Source organism: Micromys minutus (genome assembly GCF_963924665.1).
Source record: "Micromys minutus genome assembly, chromosome: 18".
In the NCBI taxonomy this organism is placed as follows: Eukaryota; Metazoa; Chordata; class Mammalia; order Rodentia; family Muridae; genus Micromys; species Micromys minutus.
In genome coordinates this window covers 50,847,653-50,872,591 of record NC_137953.1, presented here as the reverse complement: position 1 = coordinate 50,872,591, position 24,939 = coordinate 50,847,653, and the positions used below count along the sequence as shown (strand labels likewise).

The 24,939-nt window shown below is 41.7% G+C and overlaps 1 protein-coding gene across 3 annotated transcripts; it reads left to right on the top strand.

Moving 5' to 3' along the window:
* Window positions 1-38: 38 nt before the first annotated feature.
* CALU (calumenin) lies at window positions 39-24,939 on the top strand. Of its 3 annotated transcripts, none has more exons than XM_080932046.1 (7): window positions 39-124; window positions 6,553-6,783; window positions 11,322-11,515; window positions 15,731-15,897; window positions 16,512-16,572; window positions 21,028-21,227; window positions 22,733-24,939. In XM_080932046.1, exons 2-7 carry the CDS (start codon window positions 6,563-6,565, stop codon window positions 22,835-22,837), a joined length of 948 nt encoding a protein of 315 aa, XP_080788172.1. In that variant the 5' UTR covers window positions 39-124; window positions 6,553-6,562; the 3' UTR covers window positions 22,838-24,939. The 3 variants fall into 3 exon arrangements, with proteins under 3 accessions (XP_080788172.1, XP_080788170.1, XP_080788171.1); XM_080932044.1 differs by lacking the exon at window positions 11,322-11,515 and adding an exon at window positions 11,058-11,251; XM_080932045.1 differs by lacking the exon at window positions 11,322-11,515 and adding an exon at window positions 11,058-11,251 and having other exon boundaries at window positions 54-124; window positions 6,557-6,783.

Here is a 24,939-nt window from a genome sequence, read left to right as displayed (position 1 = left end):
CGTCGACAAGTCGGATGGGGGAGTGGCTAGGAACCACTTCCGGTTGGGCGGTGCTTGTGCGCGGGAGCTGACTCCCTGGGTGAGCGGTGGCCACGGAATCCTGCGGCGTGGAGCTCCGGGAAAGGTAAGTTCTGTGGTGCTCGTTCGCTCTTATTCTGTCCGTCGGCCTTGTTCCCTGTCCGTAGTGGGTCTTCCTCACCCCGGTCTCAGTGCACCCGATGGGCCCGAGGTTCAACTCCGGCCCCCAATGTGCGGTCCCCGACTCACTGTCCCGCAGCTCTGCTGAGAGGGTTGTAGATCGGCACTGGCTCCCGGGCCCTGGGCACCGTTTTGTGCCTGATTTCGTGCGTTCTTGTTCTTCTCGCCGGGTCCCTCTACTCAGGGTCCCTGGGACTAGAGGGTCAATTTTGTTTGTTTCCTGAAGGTCGGAGAGATTTGGGTTGAGTGTAGTATCCGCTCCCTGCCACCTCGCAGGACTCTTGGGAGCTGCCACCCCGCCCCAAGGCCACATCCCGAGAAGAAGTTGCAAGTGCCAAGAAAGAGTTTGCTGTCTTACAGGGTGTAGGAACGTGGAGAACAAAACCAATGAAAACAAAATGTCATTATTTTTAAATTTCTTGTTAATTAGAAAGAAACGCTGCAGTTATCTATGTTTGGCTGAATATTGTCACTGATGGAAATAGTTTTCACATGTTAATTAGGGAGCTAATTACCTTTAAGTAATCACGGTTTTTTACTTGTCATTCCCAAGTGTTCTGATTTTTTACATACTGTATGCAGAAGTAAACTTAATTTTAATTCCCGATAGTTGCTGTAATTAAGAGTGGTTTGCATTTTGTAAAGTTTCCTTTTCACGAGTGGGAAAATTCAGTGCATTTCTGCTAAAACTTGGTTCTTTGATCGAAATTCCTAAGCGTTCAAAAACCTTGGAACAGGATCTTTTGAGAATTGCATTCACTTCCTGTCGTGAGCCATCAAATCAGTATTAATAAATTGGGAATAATAGCGCTCCAATTTATTTCATTGAACTTGAAGGTAGAGAAACCTGGAATGGCTGATAAATTATTCTTGCTATACCTGAAAGCTTACCCAGGATAAATATATATTTGACCTCATTCAGTAAAGTATTAATTGATAGTCACCGCTGAAGAACTTGTGTCCTTCAGTTCAAATGTGGGACCAGAGATAACAAATAGATTACTATTTGTGTAAGAGGCACATCTGTCTAGTCCTAATCTGAATTTGGCAGTGTTTCAGGGGGTCTCCAACAGGATATTTTGTAGAATCAAAATGAATCAAGAGCTTACAAAAATATTGAGTATATGTGAGTGGATAGTATTTTTCTCAATGTCATTCTCAGTCACTTTTAGGTGCCATTCATACAGTGATATGTTAAATGGTGTTTTACATTATTACCACAGTACAGGAGACTAGTATGTTAGTATTAGCTCACTTTTTTTTTCCTTTTGTAGCATAGATGTGCCAGGGATGTTTCTGGGATAGCCAGGAATAGTCATGGGAAATGCTTGATTTGATTAAGATCTTGGATTCTTGGGCTAGAGAGATGGCTCAGTGGTTAAGAGCACTGAGTGCTCTTCCAGCAACCACCTGATGGCTCACAACCGTCTGTAATGAGATCCGATGCCCTCTTCTGGTGGGTCTTACAGACAGTGTACAGTGTACTTACATAAGTACTTGTATAAAATAAATCTTTTTTTAAAAAAAGACCCTGGATTCTTTCTATATAAACTTTTTCCCCCTGTTAGTGGCTTTAATGTTATTTGTATGTGAGAAAGTCTAACTGGGTAGCCTTGGCCAACCTGGAATTCATTATGTAGACTCATAGGAGATGAGCCTATCTGTAACTCCAGAATACTGAGAATATTAAAGGAATTCACCACCACACCCAGATTTCCTATGAACTTGTAAATGTAAATGCCATTAGGTTGTAGATACTAGGATTAAACAGATGAGATAACACTACACTTTTTAAAATCACATTTATTTATGGGGACACGTAAATACCTACCATGGCCTGCCTGTGGAAGTCAGTCCATTCTCACGTTACACCATGTAGATTCTTGGGTCCAACTCAAGTTGTTGGGTTTGGTGGCACATGCCTTTACTGGCTGAACCATCTTGTAAGTCCCTAAAATCACGTATTTGCCTATACCTGGCTTTTGGCCAGCTCCAGTAATGGAATTGGAAGTTGGAGAGCAAATCAAAGCCAAATTGCTGCCAAATATCACCCAGTTGATCCAATAAAATGTATTGGTTCCTAAAAAGTACAAGACTTTACATTAGGAGCTATAGAGCGATAATTTATATTAACTTATGTAGCAGTTGTTTCAAAACTGCAGAACCTGGTGGGTGTGGTGACTCTAGAATCCTAGCATTTAGAAAGCCTGAGTTGGGAGAATTGCCTCAAGCCAGAGGTGACTCTGAGCACATTGAGTTCTGGGCCAGTCTGAGACTCAGTGAGACCCTCTACCTCCAGTGCACCCCCACCCGCACAGACTGGTGAAAGGGAGATGGTTCAGCCACTGAAGGTGTTCCTGCCGAGCTTGACAGCCTGGGCCTGATTCAGGACACACATGGTACAGGGTGAGAGTTGTCCTCTGACCTGAGCCTGCATGTGCCCACGTGCATGTGCATACACACACACTTGAATAAAACAGTATAGCTTGTGGTCATTATTGTGGAGTAATACAAATGACTTTCAACATAATCAGTGCAGACTTCTTCCAACTGGAGTGAGCAACCATGGTCACTAGGTCTTTTCATCTAAGATCTTAAAATTATGTAGGCTTCTGACACTGAAGGAAGGTTGGGTAAAATAACTATACATTCTCTTATGCATGTTAACGGCAGAGTCCAGTACTAGACACCGCAGCTTTTTTTTGTCTGTTTTGCTAGAATAAGTTGGCCAGTGAATCATATATTAAAATTTCATCCCAGAGAACCTTTCCCATACACACAGTTTGTAGAACCTTTTTCTTATAATAAGCTTTTTTTTTTCTTGAGGTGTTATTGTTTGAGGTTTTGTTTTGTTTTTTTTTTTTTTTTTTATGTTCATGGGCACTTTGCCTGCTTATGTCTGTACACCATGTTTGTGCAGTTCCTAAAGAGGACAGACGAGGGCATGCGTTCTTCTGGAACTGGAGTTACAGACAGTTGTTGGCCACCTTGTGGGTACTGACAATCGAAGGCAGGTCCTCTGGAGGGGCAGTCAGTACACTTAACCCTCTCTCCAGACCCATAAGTGAGTTGATTGTATGATTTGATTTGAGTTGAGGGGATTTTTGGTTGTGCTTTGATTGCTTTGGTTGTAGAAATGACAATACAGCCTCTTGTATTTCTTCTGCCTGGTTTATTAGAATGTATTGGTAAGCCAGTGTAAATTGACTGCACTAGACTAGTGCACAGTGGTTTGTAATGCCAAGTTGTTGCCTTGACTCCCGTTAAATAAAGCAGACCCTTAAGCATTGAGTCCTCTGCTCCGGGGTGGAGAAGTGTCTTTCTGCTGGATATCCTAACTCAGAAAACTGGAATTTTACCACCACACCCATTTCTCCCACTTGCTAGCATTGAGCAATGGGCCTTTGGTCAACCAGAATAATTGTGGGATCTTTTATAATTAATTTTTCTGAAGGGATGGATTTAATATAGACATCTAAATTGCCAGAAAGGATGGGTGAGGCTTGTGCTAAAAGTTGAACTTATAAGGAAACTGTTTTTTTTTTTAAACAGGGTGTATATAATCATTTATATTAAATGTAGCACTTCTAATCATGTCTTAGCTTCCACTAACCACATTCTAATTGTTTATTAGTCCATGAGGCTAGTGGCCACCATACTAGACCATACTGGGTTTTGTTTGCTGGGAAGAGTGGTTTGTGTGGTGGGGGAAGGCAGAAGAGAGTGTCAAATTCCAAGAGAGCCGTCCTGTGGGTACTGAGAATAAAACCCTCCTCTAAAAGAGCACTGAGTGCTCTTAACTGCTGATTATCCAGCCTCTCCTTGTTCTTCTTTGGCTGGTTTGGGGTTTTGGTTTGGATTCTTTGGTTTGGGGGGCAGTGTTTGGTTTTTTGTTGCTTTGTGTTTCTTTGTTTTTTGGTTTGGTTTTTTGAAACTGGGTAGCCCTGGCTATCTTGAAGTTCACTATGTAGAACAGGCTAGCTTCAAACTCACAGAGTTCCCTCCCTCTGCCTCCCCAGCATGTGCACCATGCCTGGCTGTTCCTTTATTTGTAAGGACTTGTAACTAAGCATGGTTGTGCTAAGCATCTTCTTAGCCTTTGTTATCCAGAGGGCTCTATAAGCCAAGTTAATGGTTTAAATTCATTAAGCCACTATTTGAGGGTAGGGGGAAAATGGACATATTGAAGGGTGTATAATACATTGACATATTTCATTTCCATATTCCCTAACACAGCTCTCTTCCTTGTTCTACTTCCCAAAACTTTGAAGCAGAGCCAGATAGGGGTGTTTGGGGGTGCAGTTGGATTAACAACTTCTAAGTTAGATGCTTTGCTGAGAAAATTTTCTGATTGAATAAGTATTTGCATGTACATGTGAGTGCTTAGACTAGTTTCACTAGTGATGTCCCTAGGAAAGGAAAACCCCTTGCTGAGGTTTGATCTTTGGATTAGGGCAGTGATACGTTTAGCCTTCAGAAGATGCAGCATCCTTGACTTGTATGCATTGCTTGCAGATGCACTAACAAATTGCAACAAACCAAGTGGTAGTTTGGTTTTGTTTTAATTACTACTTGTGTGAATAATGTGGGAATGTATTTGTGGAGGTCAGAGGACAGCTTCAGGAGGGGTCAATTCTTTCACCTTTATGTGGGTTCAGATTCCAGGCTTTAAGCAAGAGGTACTTTACCCTGAGCCATCTTACCTGTCCCTGACTCGTATTTTAAACAGAATTTTGTATCCTCTGGCAGTTGAGGCTAAAAGTTCAAGCACAGGTGTTGGCCGGGCCATCCTCTCTGAAAGGTCTTTCCTTTCTCCTGTCATAGCACAGCCTTCTAATTCTGTGTCCAATTCCCTTTTTTGTAGAAGGACACCATCTTTGAACCTACACTAGATGAGTCTGACTTCATTTTAACTTGATTACATCTACAAACACTGTATTTCTAAGTAAACGCACATTCAGACATACCAGGGATTAGGAAGAATATGAAGTATTATGAAATTGCTGAAACACTTTCACAGATAGAATGGGGGGATAGACATTCAGCATTCATGTTCACAATGAAGACTAATTAAAATATAAAAGCCCAGGACTGGAGAGATGACTCAGTAGGTTCAACTCTCAGCACCCACATGGCAACTCAAACAGCACCCCACACCCACACACAGACATCCATTCAAGCAAAATACCAATGCATGTTCGATGTAAATATGAAAGCCCAGGAAAACGATCCCCTTTGTTTAATGTTACGGTTTTGTTGTTGTTCCTTGAGGCCTTTGCCTGCCTAGTAATAATAGTATAAGTTGTTTCTAAGGTATAAGAGGGTGGTGTTTGTATTTTTGGGGTTTTTTTTGGGGGGGGGTGTTGAATATTCTTTGCATTTACATTTCAGATGTTATCCACTTCTCCCAATTCCATTTCCCTTCCCCCTTGTTTTGGTTTTCAGGACAGGGTTTCTCTGTGTAACAGCCCTTAATTCTGTAGACCAGGCTGGCCTCAACTCACAGAGATCCACCTGACTCTGGCTCTGACTCTGCCTCCCAAGTGTTAGATTAAAGGCATTTGCCACCATGCCTGGCATGAAACAGGTTTTTAACTGTTAACACTGTCAGTTTTTAACTGATAGTGTCTCTGGGATTTGTGGCCCATATTTCAGTGGTGGTCTAACCTTGTGTTCATTCGATTCACCTGTGACTGGGGGGGGGGGTCTGCATGGTAACACACAGACACATGTACACGGAGCTCGAAAATCTGGCTTTGAACAGCAAGTCTGGGAAATGCAGCTATGCAGGTACATAACTTGTTGCTTGTGAGTGGACTCCAAATGGGTTGGTGGCTCAGGGTTAGGCTATATGAGCTATGGGGCAAGGAAGCCACTGAGTGTGGTCCTGCTCCAGTGGTTCTCAGTCACCAGAGAAGCTTTGAAAGCCACCAAAGCCTGGATTCAACTTGAGAGACTCAAATGGGTGGGGTACTTAACACTTCTAGGTAATATTCTAATATTCAGCTATGTTTGAAGACCAGATCACTGAAAAAATGTACAAAAAGCAAAGGACTTAAGTCTTGTCCTCTTAATTTTGTTAAAATGTTTTGGTGTTCTTTGAAGAAAAACTATAAAGTTGTTTGAACTATAAATTCCTCCTTAGCCTACAGCCATAAAGGAAACAGTCCTACTACAGTGTCTGGAGGTCTGATAACCTACTGTACTCTTTATGGATTAAGGAATAATACCTGGGTAACATAAAAGATTTAGACATATGGACATCTCAAACTAATGATTTAATTGAGACACATGTTGATTTCTTGCTTGTTATCAAACATGCTGCTTTCTGTGTTAACTTCCTCTTTCTTTAAGGTAGGTTACCATGGACCTGCGTCAGTTTCTTATGTGCCTGTCCCTGTGCACAGCCTTTGCTTTGAGCAAGCCTACAGAAAAGAAGGACCGAGTACACCATGAGCCTCAGCTCAGTGACAAAGTTCACAATGATGCTCAGAATTTTGACTATGACCACGATGCCTTCCTGGGTGCAGAAGAGGCAAAGAGCTTTGATCAGCTGACACCAGAAGAGAGCAAGGAAAGGCTTGGGTAAGATGTCTGCTCTAGGCCAGGGAAGGGGTCCAGAGGTTTCTAGGCTGAGAAACGCTGGCAATCTTTTTTTTCCTTTTTCTTTTCTGATTCAGTCACTAATAAATCTGTGCTGAGCTCTGTCTTCCAAGTACTAACAACAGAATTGCTACCACTAAAATCTTTTCAAATCCCTGCTTTCATATACCTCTCCACTGAATAACAATTGCACCTCATTCTTCTACAAAGCAAACTCATCTTCATAAAGGTACCCAGTAGGGCTGGAAAGATGACTAAAGACACATACTGCTCTTTCATAGGATCCAGATTCAGTACCTAGTGCTCACGTCAAGAGTTGCCCATCTGTCTGTGAGGTTTAGGTCATCTGATGCCTTCTAGACTCCAAAAACACTTGCACTCATGTGCATATAACTTTAAAATAATACTGCATTTTCCCTAAAGTACCAGTAGTACTATATCCAGCTTAATTAAGCTAATCACCTTAATTTCAAAACATATGGACGTCTTAGTTCTGCTGCAAAATTTCGAAAAACCTGTAATTTATTCATTGAGCCCGGGCCAAGTTTTTTAAATCTACACTTAGTAGAACCCTAACTCACTGTTTCTGGAGTTCTAAGCATGTCTCTCTCTCTCTCTCTCTCTCTCTCTCTCTCTCTCTCTCTCTCTCTCTCTCTTTTTTTTTTTTTTTTTTTTTTTTTTGGCTCCTTCGAAACTGATTTTTAGGAAAATACAAGTCAGTTCTATGAAATATTCTCCTGAATGATTACCATTAGTTGGCCTTGTAGACTGTTCTTTTGCCATTGCCTGCAATGCAATGGTTGTAAGATATTATTCTAGAGTTTACTTTGACAGAAACTTAAATATCAATTTATTCTTAGTGTTACCTGGTGACTAAAGTGCACACTGTTTTATTTTTCAGCACTGATATAAGTAATAAAAAGATTTTGTTCTGTAGAATGAACTATAGATTCAGAATTACGATAGATTCAGAAATATACATCGTGCTTGCTCTTAGCTCTAAGCTTCTAGCCTGTGAATATTCCATGTGCCCAGCCCACATTTCAGTATGAATTAGTCTCTGGAATCACTCTTACATAATGGATGACCTTTAGGTTTGGGGTCACTTAGGGTATATAGGACTTCAGTGAGCCCCCTCTGGCTTTGCAGGAAGTAGGGTAAATTTGCTAGTAGTTTTCAGTAGAGAAAAGGCTATATGCTAATAGAAAAACCTGATGAAGCCATGTTTTTAATGCAGTTTATACATGAAGTAAACAGTTCATTTTTCCCAAATTTTAGAGATAGTGACAACCATCCTTCATTAATGCAGTGATTACCTTAGAAGCAAGAATTTTAGGTGAAGGCTGGAGAGATGGCACAGTGGTTAGAGTTAAAACTGCTCTTCCAAAGGTCCTGAGTTCAAATCCCAGAAGCCACATGGTGGGATCTGATGCCCTCTTCTGGTGTGTCTGAAGACAGCTACAGTGTATATAATAAATAGACTTTATTTTTTAATTGAAATTTTAAAAAGTTTTAGGTAAAGCCAAAACAGCACACACCAGTGCTCGGGATACATAGTAAGAGTCTTTTCCCCCAGGAGAGAAAAGTCCCAGATAAACTACTGTGGCGTTTTAAAACATTGATTTGGTAGCTAACTGTTCATCAAAATTTGTAAATCACAGTCACCCTTTTCTCCCCTGTCATTCTATAATAGTAATTATTAAGGAGAAAATCATTGTATATTGTTACAAAAATTAAAACTTTTTAAAATATTTAGTAAGCATTTTCAGGACAAGTTTAGTATATAATTTTCAGTATCTTTTTCTCTTAGTGTTGACAGGTAGAACTTTTATGCTTGTATTGGCTTGGGGCTGTTTTTGGCCTTTTGAGATCGAATCTCACTGCATGGAACAAGATGGCCTTCTTGGTTATTTATCCACTTTTACTTCCCAGTGCTAAAATTTCAGGCATATCTCCTAGGTGCTAGGATTTTTTTTTCTTTGTTTGGTTTTGTTTTTTGAGACGGGGTCTCACTGTATTGCCCTGTCTGGTCTGGAACTCAAAGATTGACCTGAGTTTAAAGGCATGGTCCACCATGCTTAGCTCAGTACTAGAATTTTCAGGCATGTGCTATCAGGTCAGCTTTTCTTCTACTTTGTTTTATTTAAATGGGGGGAGGGGTATTATGTGACAGGGTTTTGACTACCTCGGGCTGGCCTTGAGCATATTGTATAGCTGAGGGTACTGGAACTTCTGGTGCTCCTGTCCCTACCCCCTCACGTGCCAGCCACTACATTGGGTTTATGTGGTACTGGGGTTTGAACCCAGAGCTGCATACGTGCTTGGTGATCTTCATGTGTGCTAGGTGAGCTCTATACCAAATAAGCTACAGTCCCTTTACATCTGTTTTATTTTATGTGCATGAATGTCTTGCTGGCATTTATGCATGTGCACCACGAGTATGCCTGGTGTCTGCAGAAGTCAGAAGAAAGCATCAGATCTCTGGAACTGAGCCACAGTGTGGGTTTGGGAACCAAGTCTGTGTCCTCTGTCCTTAATCCCTGAGCCATCTCTTTAGCCCTTACTTTCTTTCAGAAGGTTGTTTGTGTGTAAACATACAACAAGCTATATGTGGCTTGTGAAATAAAAATATTTACTAACTCTTTCCAAAAAGAGTTTGCCAACCCCTGGATTAATCCATTTGGTGTGTTTATTTGGGATAAAATGCTGTTCAGCCTTAACCTTTGTTAATAGAAGTTCATTTTGAATAGTCATGTGCTTATTTTATCTAGGCAGTCCTTCAGGATATTTATTTTTAATAACTTAAAATTACCTTCTGGGGTTGGAAGGAGTTCTGATAGTTGCCTATTTTTTTACTTAGTAGTAGCACCATTGGTATCAAGTACCGTGTAGAAATGCAGAAGTTTTCTTAGCCTGCTGATGTTATTAAAGTTCTCTGACAAAATTTACCCAGTGTCCATGGGGGGGTGTTTAGGAGATGCCATCTTGGTGCCATTTCCATCGGTGTTGTAGGGCTGAGGTTAGAAAAATGAACCTTCTCTGAGGGAAAGTGCTAGAGGCTAGTGGTGGGTAATGGAGCTAAAGCTGTATCAGTGAGTCTGTTATACTCTTCTTAGGAAGAGCTCTGATTTGTAATCACTTTCTCATGCTCTAGTCAGGAGACAAACAAACTAAGGAAATGCTTTGTTGCCAAGGTGGATAGTTTTCTGTGGAGCACAGGAGTGAGCTGGTTGTTGGCTTCTGAAAGCTTTGATACAGAGTTCCCATTTTAAACTGGCTTATTGTGTGGCTCTACATAGACCATCTGAGCCCTCTATAAATAGGAAGTTACATCTTTGGAGTTTTTATATCATGAGCATTTACTTTAAGGGTGTTAGAGGTCAAACTCAGGTCCTCATAATGACAGGCAAGCACTCTACTCCTGAGCACATTGACTTATTTTTAAATCCTTAACTAAAATGGCATATATAGAAGAAAGGTTATAAAAGTAGATCCATGTTTTATTTAGCTTTGTTGATTTGCTTTATAATCTGCTTACTAATAACCCTCTCAGCTTATTAACAGTCTTATAACCAGGAATGCATATTCTTCCCATATCATTTCCTTGGAGTACTGTTTTCATGGGTGGAGGAGACACACACACACACACACACACACAATTTGATGTAATTCATAAGAGTTTATGGCATTTTGAAGATTAGTACCTCTATTCGTTTGGTTTTTACAGTTATGCCATAAAATTTATGTAATCTATGGATTTTTTTTTTGGAGACAGGGAGAGTTTTTTAAAAAAATAATTTATATGTTTTAACAAAAATATACCTTTTTTCTAAAAGCAACTAACTTTTTAAAGTCTGATTTGGATATCTTAAATTCTAAGGAAGTCATTATTAGTACTGGAGATTATTTACCAAGAGGTATACCTACTCTTGTAAACACAGTTAAGAAAAATATAAAGATTTACATCATGTTTGATGCAAAAGTAAGAACCCGGTGGACTAGGTGTTCAGATTAGACTCACCTAACCGTAAAGAGACTGGCTTGATCCCTGGCCATGATCTGTTCACCTTTTCTAGATGTTACAAGTCAGGAACAGGCCAACAAAGTGCAAAATATTTTCTATTGTCTGTTTTGGAAACTTTTTATTTCCTCGTGTTAGACCTGGGCAACCCCACTATGGTCACAGCACACTCCTGGCTACGTCCAGAGACTTGTGGTTTTTAACCTCTTGCTGGATTTCTCTGCGTTCTCTACAGAAAGATTGTAAGTAAAATAGATGACGACAAGGATGGGTTTGTCACTGTGGATGAACTCAAAGGCTGGATTAAGTTTGCACAAAAGCGCTGGATTCACGAGGATGTAGAGCGGCAGTGGAAGGGGCACGACCTCAATGAGGATGGCCTCGTGTCCTGGGAGGAGTATAAAAATGCCACCTACGGCTACGTCTTAGGTAGGTCCCTGCTGTCTGGGGGAAAGCTTTGTGGACCTGGCCCTTGAAACACAACTGTTTTGTCTTGTAGAATGATTGTAGATAAAATAGACGCGGATAAAGATGGGTTTGTGACGGAGGGGGAGCTGAAATCCTGGATTAAGCACGCCCAGAAGAAGTACATATATGACAATGTTGAAAGCCAGTGGCAGGAGTTTGATATGAATCAAGACGGCTCAATCTCCTGGGATGAGTACAGAAACGTGACTTATGGCACTTACTTGGGTAAGGGGGGAGATGTCAGGTGGCCAAGACTGTGTGGTCTTGAGTCAAAGAAACAAATGGGTCAGACAGGAAAGAGGGGGATACTGTGCTGGACTTTAATAGTTTGATCCTGAGTTGACTCCCCTTTGTTTCATTATATTAAAATTTGCATATTATGTTCTAAATTGTAACTTTGGTCCTCTAAAGTCTGACATGTATGTCTTGAGCACTGCACATGTATTTGTCATGTTTTCTATAACGGTGTGCATGTACGCACATACACCCCTCGTGAGTCTCATGTACCATAGTCGTTACGGTTCCAGCAGTGCAGAGCAAGAGGCCTTGCTTTAGGTCTCTTACCATCCTACTACTCAAATTTGGGGCCTGAAATGCGGATAAAATTAAATTCTTTTCTAACTGTTGAGAATAAGAGGAAATTGCTGGTAATGAATGAAATAAAATGAGCAGTCAGTATGTCATGCTTACTGAAGTCTAGAAGTGAAAAATCTCCCATTTGTTTTCTCTGGCGCTTGAGTTTCTATGAGCCTGCTTTGCAAACGCTTCAAGGCAAATGTTGCTTTGATTACTGTGTTATTGATTTGCTAGCCTTTTGTTGGGGCCACTGGCTAATTTTTTCTCTGACTTTGGTGCTTTTCTGCTTGCCTGCTGCTGACCTCCAGGTGGCAGTCTTACTGAGCTGATGAGCAGGTGCTTTTATTAATAGAGATTCCTGTGTTGTGAATAGTTTCAACTTGACACATGAATATATAAATGGTACCTTTTGTACTTTAATTTTAGGATTAGGCAAATTAGAATTACAGGAAACTAACTGACTGACAAGGAATGTGTAAAGGTCCATTTTCCCACAGAGAGCCAGTTGTCTGTGTTAATTACAGGACCGAATGCATTTCTGGTGAAGAGACTTATTTCTGTATTGGGCCTGTTCTCATTCCTAAGAGTAAAGTCGCAGTCTCTCAGGGCTTGGCATTTAGCCAAGAGCCAAACATATCCACCCAATTAAGAACATGTGTATTAAGAACCCAGCACAGATGGGGAGCATTCCATGTTTCTTGGCCTTTGGCTGAAACCCAACACCCTCTGAATATGAAGCTAAGGATAGACTAGACTATCTGTGATCTCAACAAAATGGTTTGCTAATAAATCTCTGCTCAGGCTTAGGTATTCCCCTGCTGTCCAGAATTCTGCTTCAACTGTGTATAATTATGTGCATAGAAATGTGTTGAGCTTTCTTGCATCACAGGGCTGATGATTCAGTGTAGTGGGTATTTCTACGGCCGAGACAAGGCACAAGGCAGGCACTGGCTGGAGAAGTGATGTCTTTATAAGGCCTTTCCCAGGAGGGCTGTGGGCGATTAGCCCTGGGGGGGCCGAGCATGTGTTATTGATTCAGTTTGAATTTGTGTTTAAATCATCTCAGCTTTTAAAGGCTGTTCAGTGATTCCACTTTCCACAGAAGGAACATTTATACTGTATGCACTGTCTCTCTAATAAGTAAAATAAAAGATACCAAAATTGGCCCTGCCTAGAGCAGAACCAGAGGCCGAGAGCAAGGCGAGCAGGGACTGTAGACTGGTGCTTGGGATGAATGCCACACTTAAAGTAGTGTGCCTTCCTTCCTTCCTTCCTTCTCTCATAGGAGTGTGTTATGAATGCCACACTTAAAGTAGTGTGCCTTCCTTCCTTCCTTCCTTCCTTCCTTCCTTCCTTCTCTCATAGGAGTGTGTTATGAATGCCACACTTAAAGTAGTGTGCCTTCCTTCCTTCCTTCTCTCATAGGAGTGTGTTACTGCCAGGCTACTTCATTCTAGTCTCCATGTTTTAGTGCAAGGAAGGGGACAGAGGGCTCTTGGGAGTCTAGTCTTGCTTACGTTGACCTATGTTATATAACTTTACTGAAACTTGTATTTGTTTTAAAGCTACAACTTAGTGTTTGAGAAAGATGCTATTTTCTTTCCATCCTCTATCCCTAACCTGTTGTGATTTTGAGTTTACCTCTGCAGAGTCCCGTGGCCTTATGTGGCTGAATACTAGTGCTTACTACACTTTTGACAATCAACAAAGAAACTTGAAGCTACTTAGTTTTCAAGATAGGGGCAGGTTTCTTATTTGGGTTTTTTCTTGTTTCTCTAGTGGCTTGGAGTGTGTTTGTTTGTTTGTTTGTTGTGGAGGAAGTTTTGTTTTTTGAGACAGGATCTCATTGTGTAGACTTAGATGGCCTGGAGCTTACTACATAGACTCCATAGGAGGAGTTTATAGCCTTGAACTCAGAGATCTGCCTGCCTTTGTGTTTAGCCTCTGGAATGCTAGGGTGAAAGGCTTGAAGGTCACAATGCCTTTTGTTTGTTTGCTGGTTTGTTTCCTTGCTTGTGTGTGCTTAAAGTACAGAAAGAGTGGCCTGGATATGGAAAGTCAACAATGTGGTATTATTGTTAAAAGGGACCAGTGAGCTTTTTGATAAGTAGTACCATGCCTTTTTAGTGTTTCAGGAACAAAAACTTCTTACCTTTAATGTGGTATTCTCTACTTCCCAAAGTATGTTCACACCTCTGAGATCTTCTGTTCCACTCAGCAGCCCAGTTTCTCTTTGCAGTTAGCTCCCTTATATTTTTTCAGTTTACAGAAATTAAATTTTGGTCTCCTAGATATTCTGTGAACCCTGCAGTTGTTTATGTGGCTCAGCATCATAACAGATTACTCTGTGCACTTGATCATATTTTGATTTTATAAAAAGATTTTAAGTGTATATGTGTGTTTCTGTGTATGGGTATGTGCCAGAGGAGGCCAGAAGAAAAGGGTGTTGGTTCCCCTGGAATTGTAGTTGCAGACAATGATGAGCTGCCATGTGGGTGCTGGGAATTGAACCCAGGTCCTCTGGAAAAGCAACAAGTGCTCTAACCACTGAGCCATCTCTCTAGTTCCATATTTTAATACTTATTTTCTAATAAAAGCTTAATCAAAGTCTAATTGACATCTAGAATGTATCACTTCCCAAAAGTCCTTGTGTCTTAATTTTCCTTCTGCCTTTGTTGCTACCACACCATCGACCTAGTTTCTATCATCTGGATGTCTGCATCTTTTACTTGTAATTTCCAATACATTTTGGTAGGGATGGTGTTAGTTGGACCATTCAAAATGGTGATGTTCTTTTTGCTTGAGTCAAATTGTCCTTAAAATGAAATGGGACAAAAGACCTTTGATACCTAGAGTCTTAATGGAAGTTTAATTCGATAAAAATGGCGGTAGCTGATAGTTACTGGGTGCCACCTATATATACACCAGATGTTGTTCAAGCCATTAGTTTGGTTTTTTTCCCTTTCTTTTTTTAAGAGACAGGGTTACTCTGTGTAGCCCTGGCTGACCTGGAACTCACACTGTAGACTAGGTTAGCCTCCACCTCGGATATCTACCTGCCTTTGCTTCCTGGGGCCTGGGGCCAAAGGCCTGCACCACTGCTGCTGCCGCCACCAGCAGCTGTTTGTTTCTTATTGAAACTGTTTATAAGCATCAGTAAGGCAGTTGAGAGCACAGGTTACGGTTGAGTAGACTGAGATACAGTTATGTTTCTTGCCCAAGAGCTGGAGGGTTGGTTGGGCAATTAAGAGCACTTGTTGCTCTTGAGGAGGACCTGGGTTCAATTCCCAGCAACACATGGTGGCTCACAACCATCTGTAACTCCAAATTATAAGCCTAAGGCACTTAAGAAAAAGAGATCTGGTGTCTTTTCTGATGCGCAAGCAGTAGGCACATATGTTCTGCAGTGTTGTACTTTATGTACATAAAGTAATAAAAGAAGAAAAATGTCCCATGCCCAAGGCCACACAGCTAGAGGTACTAATTCATACCCAGACAGTATCTTAGCATCTCCTCTGCCTGCCAGACAGACCCGAGACATTCAAGTCTTCTCCTGACTTCACAGCAGTAGTGGTGAGCAGCATGTACTGAGTAGGTGATCAGGAGCCAGTTCCATGTTGAATAGCAGCCCTTCACTCTCAGCCTGGACCTGGTTTGAAGGTGTGATCACCAAAGCTTCAGTTCAAAGCAAAGTGTCTTTCAACTGCTCCTTCTGAAATCAAAAAAATCATTTTTTCACGCTTGGTTTAACGTCTCCTGGATATTCATTGTTTGGTTTATCTTTTTTGAAATCTGTCTGTTTCCTTTACTTTTTTGTTTTCTCTGGAAGCCTTTTAAGATTTTACCTAAATTTGTATTTTCTAGATGATCCAGACCCTGATGATGGGTTTAATTATAAACAGATGATGGTTAGAGATGAGCGAAGGTTCAAAATGGCAGACAAGGATGGAGACCTGATTGCCACAAAGGAGGAGTTTACCGCTTTTCTGCACCCTGAGGAGTATGACTACATGAAAGACATAGTTGTGCAGGTGGGCAGGGGCCCCGCTTCTCCTTCTGTTGTGCATGTGCTGACTCTGCTCTGCGCTGCGCTTGGACAGTGACTGGCTCTGCCAGCCGACACGCAGAAGCTAAGGAGCACACTGCCCTAGGCTTATCATAAAACTGTCATATTTTTCCATTTCACTAATATGTCATAAAGTTAAAAAATAGAGGAAATCCTATCCTGTGATTGGTGTTCAGAAGTCAAGTAATGACATGATACTCAGTTCTCACTGAAGGCAGTTTACTGACAGTGCAGAATCATCTCTCCAGTCTTTGTCACTGGCAGTGTCCTCCAGGGGACTCAGTTATCATAGGGAGAAGTATAAGAAATCACTAATATTTAACTGTTTTCTAACTAGAAGAATATGAGCCTCCCTCCCTCCATGCTTTCCTTTGTTTGGGTTTGCTTTTTAATGTGTATTTTTGGTTGCCATGTGGACTGGTTTTACCTGCAACTTGGGAGTGAGCACTGATCCTCTCTGACCTCCCAAAAATCTGGGATTACAGATGTTTGCTGTCTTTTCTGGTTTTAACCATACACACCATACTGTCTTCTGAGCAATTCAATTAGAAACCAGCAATCTTGTTCCTTTCTATTTAGGAAACCATGGAGGATATAGACAAGAATGCTGATGGGTTTATTGATCTAGAAGAGTATATTGGTAAGTCTCCTGGTTTTTTGTATTTTTTTTCAACCTTTTTTATTAGATATTCTCTGAGTTTACATTTCAGATGTTATCCCTGTCCCACAATCCCTTCCCCCCTCCCATTGCCTCCTTGAAGGTGCTCCCTCTCCCAACCTCCCTCTCCCACCTCAGCACCTTGACATTCCCCTACACTGGGAAAATGAGCCTTCACTGGACCAAAGGCCTCTCCTCCCATTGATGCCAGACAATGCCTTCCTCTGCTACATATGCACCTGGAACCATGGGTCTCTCCATGTGAGCTCATTGGTTAGTGTTTTAGTCCCTGGAGCTGTGGTGGGTTTGGTTAATTGACAATTTTTTCTTCCCATGGGGTTGCAGATCCTTTCAGCTCCTTCAATCCTTCTCTAGGGGTCCCCATGTTCACTCTGATGGCATCAGGTTCTTTCCAGTAAGCACTACTTGGCATCAGCAATAGTGCTTGGGTTTATTGGCTGCATATGGGGTGTATCCCCAGGTGAGGCAGCCTCTGAATGATCTTTTCTCCCATCCCTGCTCCTCTATTTGTTCCTTTATTTCCACCCATGAATGTTTTGTTCTCCCTTCTAAGAAGGGCTCAAGCATCCACCTCTGGCCTTCCTTCTCTTTGAGCTTCATACATTCTGTGGATCATTTCTTGAGTATTCCGCCGAGCTTTTTGGGCTAGTATTCGAATATAAGTTAGTACATACCATGAGTATTATTTACCTCACACAGGATGGTAGCTTCAAGTTCCATCCATTTGCCTAGAAATTTCATGAAGTCATTGTTTTTTTAATAGCTGAGTAGTACTCCATTGTGAAAATGTGCCACAATTTCTGTATCCATTCATCTACTGAAGGACATCTGGGTTCTTCCCAGCTTCTGGCTATTATAATTAAGGCTGCTGTGAACATGGTTGAACATGTGTCCTTGTTAGATGCTAAAGCTTCTTTTGGGTATATGCCCAAGTATATGTGGGTCCTAAGGTAGTACTATGTCCAATTTTCTAAGGATCCACCAGACTGATTTCCGGAATGGTTGTACCAGCTTACAATCCCACCAACAGTGCAGGAGTGTTCTTTCTCCTCATCCTCACCAGCATCTGCTGTCACCTGAGCTTTATATCTCAACCATTCTAACTGGTGTGAGGTGAAATCTCAGGGTTATTTTGATTTGCATTTCCCTGATAACTTGGGATGAGCATTTCTTTAAGTGCTTCTCGGCCATTTGATATTCTTCAGTTGAGAATTCTTTGTTTAGCTCTGTACTCCGTTTTTAAATAGGATTGTTTAATTCTCTGAAGTCTTAACTTCTTGAATTTGTATATATTGGATACTAGTCCTCTGTCAGATGTGGGATTGATAGATTCTTTTTCCCAATCTGTTTTGTCCTTTTGCCAATGTCCTTTGCCTTACAGAAGGTCCCATTTGTCAATTCTTGACCTTAGAGCATGAGCCACTGGTGTTCTGTTCAGGAAATTTTCCCTTGTGCCTATGTGTTCTAAGTTCTTCCCCACTTTCCGTTCTGTTAGTTTCAGTGTACCTGGTTTTATGTGGACGTCTTTGATCCACTTGGACTTGAGCTGTGTACAAGGAAGTCTCCTGTTTCTAGTGTCCTTAAATACCAAAGTGCTTTGGAAGTTGTAATCATCAAAAGAAATGGTTTACCTCATGAGTCAACTGTTAACAGAGTGTTCAGCCAGACCAACTGACGAATAGTATAACTTGAGCTGGAGAGATTAGTTTTAACCAGAGGTCCTGAGTTTGATTTCCAGCACCCACACTGGGTGTCTCTCAACTGCTGTAACTCTCTCTCCAACAAATAGACCTTCTTTTGGTGTCCATAGCCACCTGCACTCCTACATGCACACACCCTCACAGGATGCACAGGTCATACACACAAAGTCTTAAATTTAAAAAGAAAGTCTATCAGACCAATGGGAAAGTCAAGTGCATGCCGATGCATTTGGCACAAACTGCAAGAGGAGAAGGTGTCCAAGACCACTGGACACAGGAAACAGAAAGGCTGAGTGGATGGATGACCAGCCAGCATTTCACTCACTGTGTATCTGAGTCCTCTGAGAAGTTCTCATTTTATTAGCGTATTTATTCTGGCCATTTTCTCTATAAGGGAGCAGGAGGTGGAGCTACAAATGAAACTTTAGGAGATTGAAATTTTTTTTTATTCTTTGAAATTGTGTCTCTGCAATGTATCATAATCATATCCACTCTCTGTTTCCCTGTGAAACTTGTCTTTATTACCCTTATTTAAAATTGCTTTAATTGTTTTGTTACAAGTGGCATTCTGTTTTGAAACATTCAGGCTGGAGAGACAGATCTGATTAAGAGCACTGACTGCTCTTTCACAGGTCCTGAGTTCAAATCGTGTCAACCACATGGTGGCTCACAGCCATCTATAATGAGATATGATGCCCTTCTTTGGTGTGTCTGAAGACAGCTGCAGTGTATTTACATATAACAAATAAATCTTATAAAAAAGGAAGAAGCATGCATTTTTTTTCTAATATGTGTCTGTTGGTATATTGAGAACAGGGGTCTTACAGTGTTGCCCAGGCTAGCCATGAATTCTTAACCAGTTGAATTGTTCTGTATGTGTTCCTAGTATTAATACCTTATCAGATGAATAGTTTGTGGCTGCTGTCTCCCATTGTCTCTTCCCTCTATTGATTGCCTCCTTTCCTGAGTAGACACTTTGTAGCTGTATGATTACATGCATCTACTTGTCCTTTGTTGCCTGTGTTGATGGTGTCCCTCGTGTTCCTCTACTGATTTTACAGTGAAGGGTTTTGTGCTTATGTCTGATTTACTCAGTCTTCTATAGATGGAAACCCAGTTGTCTAAGAACCATTTGCTGAGGTGATTATCCTTTCTTTATTGAAAATCTTGTAGCTATAGATGTATAGATTTATTTCTGGATTTCTCTAATGAACTTTGTGCTTTTGTTTTTCAGTCTCTGATCATCCTGTCAGGCATTAACTATTAAGCCTGAAAGGCTTTGTGCTTACATCTGTTACCTTCATGAGTTCAGGGTCACTCCTCGGTCCTCTCACTGTCACTGCTGGAGAAAGCAGGCTGGGCGGTGAGAGCGCAGTGGAGCCTCCCCAAGAAAGGGCCTTGTGTTCTCAGCCCCTCCTAAAGCAGAGAAATTGAGGCTTATCGCAGTTAAGTAGCGTCACTTGCCAAGCACTGGGGCCACACAAACATACAGGTTTTGTTCGCCATCCTCCAGGCTCAGGGCAGAGGAATTACATTTTGAAGCTGCTCTCACAAAGGCTCCAGATTTGGTTCTCAGCACCCACTTTAGATAGCTCACTCACTACCACCGAAACTGCAGCTCCAGGAGGTCAGACACTGCTTTCTGAGCTCTGTGGGCACCTGCAGACACACACATGCACGCACACACAATTAAAAGAAGAGAAACACAGAAGCCCTGTCTGTGCAGACGTGTGCTGGCCATGCTTTGTCTTTCCAACTTCTTTAATCTGTGTCAAAATGTGTGATGTCCTTCATCATCAAAACTGTTTAATGATCTGATAGCTAAAATTCACTCTGTTTTTGTCTTATTTACACACAAATTAGAAGCCTCTTGACGTGAAAGTATTAACATTTCCTAGCCATTTGCTTCCTAAAGACTAACACCAATGTTTTTAATCATCTCTAGAGCGTCTTATACTCTATTAAGTCTCGTTCCAAGTGAAAAAGGAGGAGGTCCTAAGAGGGAAACCGAGTAGACGCCGTAAGAGGCATGCCACACTGTGAAAATCTGTGTGTGGGGTTGACTGTCGGCGTTTGATTCTTTGACCATTGTCCCTTCTCAGTGTACTCTTGAGGGTGCTCTTGGCTTGTCCTGATTGTCCACTGGCACAGTGCACTTATGTGGGCGGCGTTGCTTAGGGAGTGGCATTTCCTTGAGAATTTAGAATTTTACCTCCTTCAACAGTGCTTCAATATACTGAGCCACTTGGGGTGAGATGCAGTGCAGTAAGACGTGGACTTGCCTGGTGCCAGTCACCTTAATTACTTTTTATTTTGAGACAAGTTCTTATGTCGCCTATCAACATGCTGGGCTTGACAAACATGCACCACCATGCTCAGCTCCACCACCTTCTCTGCTTTTTAAAGAGAGAGGCAGATACAGACTCTTCCTGTCACTCGGTCAGTAGCTGGAAATACTCTTGTTGAAAGATGAACAGTGGGCTGGAGAGATGGCTCAGTGGTTAAGAGCACTGACTGTTCTTCCAGAGGTCCTGAGTTCAAATCCCAGCAACCACATGGTGGTTCACAACCATCTGTAATGGGATCTGATGCCCTCTTCTGGTGTGTCTTAACAGCTACAGTGTATACCTAAAATAAATAAATCTTTAAAAGACTAAGCCAGATTAACAGACAACCTTTGGAACAAGACTCATTCTTCCGTTGTGTGTGCACACAGGTGACATGTACAGTCACGATGGAAATGCTGATGAGCCAGAGTGGGTGAAGACCGAGCGAGAGCAGTTTGTTGAGTTTCGAGATAAGAACCGAGATGGGAAGATGGACAAGGAGGAAACCAAAGACTGGATCCTCCCTTCAGACTATGACCATGCAGAGGCAGAGGCCCGGCATCTAGTCTATGAGTCAGACCAAAACAAGGTACGTTGTTCCAGACCCAAGCAGTCTAACAACGTTCAAAGTCTTTTTCTAGGGTTGCCTTAAACAGATTTCATCAAAATACAGGGAGTGTTTTTAGGGTCTTAATTACTATAAGTCTGCAAGGACCAAAAATTTAATGACCAGACATTACAGGTAGTACTAACTGTCGGGTCTCATTTTGGAAATCTCTTGCTCTGTGCGCATAGTGTTAGAGAAACCTGGACTTCAGCAAAGAGCAGTGGTATGAAAAGCCTGACCCAGCGTACATCACCTGTAACTGCTGGATGCCCGGAGATTTCCTTTGAAAAAATTGTTATTTTCTCCATTCTTTTACCTACTGCAGGCTCATTCTTTACTGCCATATTAAGTCAGATGCATAAACGCACACACACACACGTACATAATGTTTTAGAACAAGAGAGACGACAGACGGACGGACGGACTGACTGACTAAAACTCTGAATATAAAGCCCTTGCTGGCCGGCCTGAAGGTTAGACTAGCCTAACCTCCAACTCTTTGCCGTTGTCTCTCCGATGCTGAAATTAAAGGTGTGTGCCACCGCTCCCAGCATCAAATAGATTCTTAGAATCTAAATCCTTTACGTGGGGTTATAAGCTGGTTTTCTCTGAACCCTGTTAAAATTGAGAATTGTGTGAGGTGCTTGGTAATCAGATTTTCATTAAGCCCTGTTACCTTTTCAGAAAGCTGTGTATGAGAGACTAGAGTTTTCATTGTTTTGAACATTCTTTAAGCTTCAGATGCTGTTTCTTAGAACCTTTTTTAAGGGTGGATCAGTTCTTAGTTCTTGCTCAGCATTAATTTAGCAGCCAGCCGGCAGGCCCTGAATCGTGAGGAATGAGGAGTCTTGGTGCTGACTGACATGAGTGGGTGTGGCGCATCGTTAGAGTGGGGGTTAGACAAGACTCGGCCCTGGAGAGCTCACTGCTCCTCTTAGATCTTGATGTGATGCTCCCTGATGTTTCAGTCCAACGTTAGTGACCGTTACCCACCCATACCTCCAAAGGGAGCAAATCTGCAGCTCTGTCCTGAAGTTGTTGAGTAGATTTGGCCTGTCATTTCACTTTAAATATTTTGTCCTTTGAGATAAAATATCCCTCTGTAGCTCAGGCTGGTACTGAACAACTCTTCTGTCTGACTTTCCAAGTACAGGGGTCAAATTCAGGACCTCAGCCATGCAAGACAAACACTTTACCATGGAACTACATGGTTTTGGTTTTGGTTTTTATGAAAAAAGGTGTGTCTGTGTGTGTGTAAGAGATAGGGGATAATATGTCCACATGTTTTGGTTTTGTTTTGTGTGTGTGTGTGTGTGTGTGTGTGTGTGTGTGAGAGAGAGAGGGGGGGGGGGATAACATGTCCATGTGTACAGGGAACTAGAACCTTAAGTTAGTACCGTCTCAAGTATATTTCATAGCTGTCTTTTTGAGTTTGGAATGGCAAGTGTGTGTCCACAGCCTCAATTCACTGTTCACTCTGATTTCAGGATGGCAAGCTCACCAAGGAGGAGATTGTCGACAAGTATGATTTATTTGTGGGCAGCCAGGCCACAGATTTCGGGGAGGCCTTAGTACGACATGATGAGTTCTAAGCTGCAGACAGAGGAGCCTACATTTCTTCAAAAGTAATTTATTTTTACAGCTCTGGTTTCACATAAAATTGTTTGCGCTACTGAGACTGTTACTACAAACTGTAAGACATGCAAAGGCTGATTGAGATAGTGTGATCACCGTCCCTGCTCTTCCTCCCTCTGACGGGCTGGAAGGAGCCGTGCTTCTGAGGAACAACTCTGATTAGTACACTTGTGTCTGTAGGTTTACACTTTGTGTATGTATAACATGGTGTGTTTATTTTTGTATTCTTCTCTAGTTGGGAGTATGATATGAAGGACCAAGATCCTCAACCCACACTTACACTTTTTCAACCCCTTACCACATTTTTTTTATAATTCTCACTTAACTAATTTTTTTAAAGCCTGAGATCAATAAGAAATGTTCAGGAGGAAAAAAAAGCAAAAGGAAAAACATGTACTTCATGATTTATGTTTAGAGAGAGAATGCTTTATCTTGCCTGTTGAAAAGTCTCATTTCATGAGTAGCTTGTTCGGTTGTCACGGGCCAGCCACTGGGCCTGCCACTGTGGGCGAGGATAGGTTCCTGTGCTGTCAGACTGCTTGACGCAGCTCAGCTTCACTCTCCCTCCCTTTTGGACTAGCTGTTTGCTAATTTTGTCAGGCACAGCTGTGGTAGGAAAAATTAAGGCCAGTGTCTTGAAAAATCAACCAAGTAATGTGTATGATGTCTTCACAGGGCTATTTCTAGCTCTTTATAGAGCTGTTTCCAACGTGAAACAGCTGGAAAACAAGGAAAAGTGTGCAAGGCATGCATTGTATACTTACTTGAAACCATCCTAAGGACCCATCCAGCCCCTTTCTAAGAATTAACCTTTACTGCAGTTAAGATTGATGATTTTCCAATCGTGACATTGACAGTGCCTTTAATAGGAAAAAAATGGTCACTGGATGGGAATTGAACTAAAATAAACAATTTGGGCACCTTACGTGAAAGCATTGAATCTCCTAATACAGTGGGGACCCACCCTCCCTTTTTCTCTTGTGGACAGCTCAGTAGCAGTATTAGTCACAAGCTTGACTGTAGTGTCCCATCTTGTGGGCTGGTGTCTCAGACCTCACGCTGCTGATTTGACCAGGGATCCTCATACCTCAGAATGCAAACCACTCTCTGCTGGGACTCTTTGGTTTGAGGACCACTGCTTACCCTTCCTGTTACTAACCCATCTCACCCCATTTTATCATCTCCCTTTCTCTCTGACACAAGAAGGTGGGGTGGGAAGGAAGGTTGTGGGTTATCAGGTTGCTGTCCTTACTAAAAAAGAAAGAATCATCTGTTGTCAACTCCTCCATTTACCCTTCTTTTGGTCTCTTATTGATGAGCCTCTTAAGAATTATTATATTCCAAGACTTTAACCCTCAGGTCACTAAGATAAATATACATCTGTATAATCTTTATTACTTCCTATATCTCTGAATAATACATTCAGGTGGTGCTGGGTGATAGTCATATCTGAACCTAGACCTACCCTTCAGTCTTCCACAATCCTGTTGAGGTGGGCTGTTTGGTGTGGTGAAAAGCCCAGCTGTGGTGTAACTGTACCTTAGCCATTGCATCAAGCTCTTGATACCAGATACACTCTTAAGTTTTAACCCCAGTATAGGAGTAATGAACATCACTGCCTTCCAGATCCTCAACTCTCTGCTAAGGAGACCAGAGATAACTAACGCCACCAACCCTGGCTTAGAAAGGGTATGTCATACACTGTGTGGCAAGTGGGCATCACAGCTCGCTAGGTGCTCAGAGCCTAACGCTGGTGTGAAAGTCACATACTTACCCAGCAAGCCGAGTCTGCTAGGATGGTGTATTCTGGACATGGGTGCTCAGCAGCAAGAACTGTGCTCTCATATCTGTGAGCCCCACATAGTGTTGGGGTTTGGGTTTCTGGTTTAAATCAAGTTTGAGGCAGTGAGCATTGGTCTCATGTCTATAGAATGTGCCCTGTGAATGCTAAGCTCTCTTGAATTTGAATATTGGTTCTTTTTTTTATAGAGTGTAAACCAAGTTTTATATTCTGTAATGCAAACAGGTACCTGTTTCTGAATAAAACTGTTTACATTCA

Bases quoted from the DNA above. Each gene is read 5' to 3' on its own strand.
- CALU (XM_080932046.1), top strand. From the start codon at position 6,563: ATGGACCTGCGTCAGTTTCTTATGTGCCTGTCCCTGTGCACAGCCTTT. The intron at 11,516-15,730 runs GTAAGGGGGGAG...TGTATTTTCTAG, and splicing joins GACTTATGGCACTTACTTGG to ATGATCCAGACCCTGATGAT. The intron at 16,573-21,027 runs GTAAGTCTCCTG...GTGTGCACACAG, and splicing joins TGATCTAGAAGAGTATATTG to GTGACATGTACAGTCACGAT.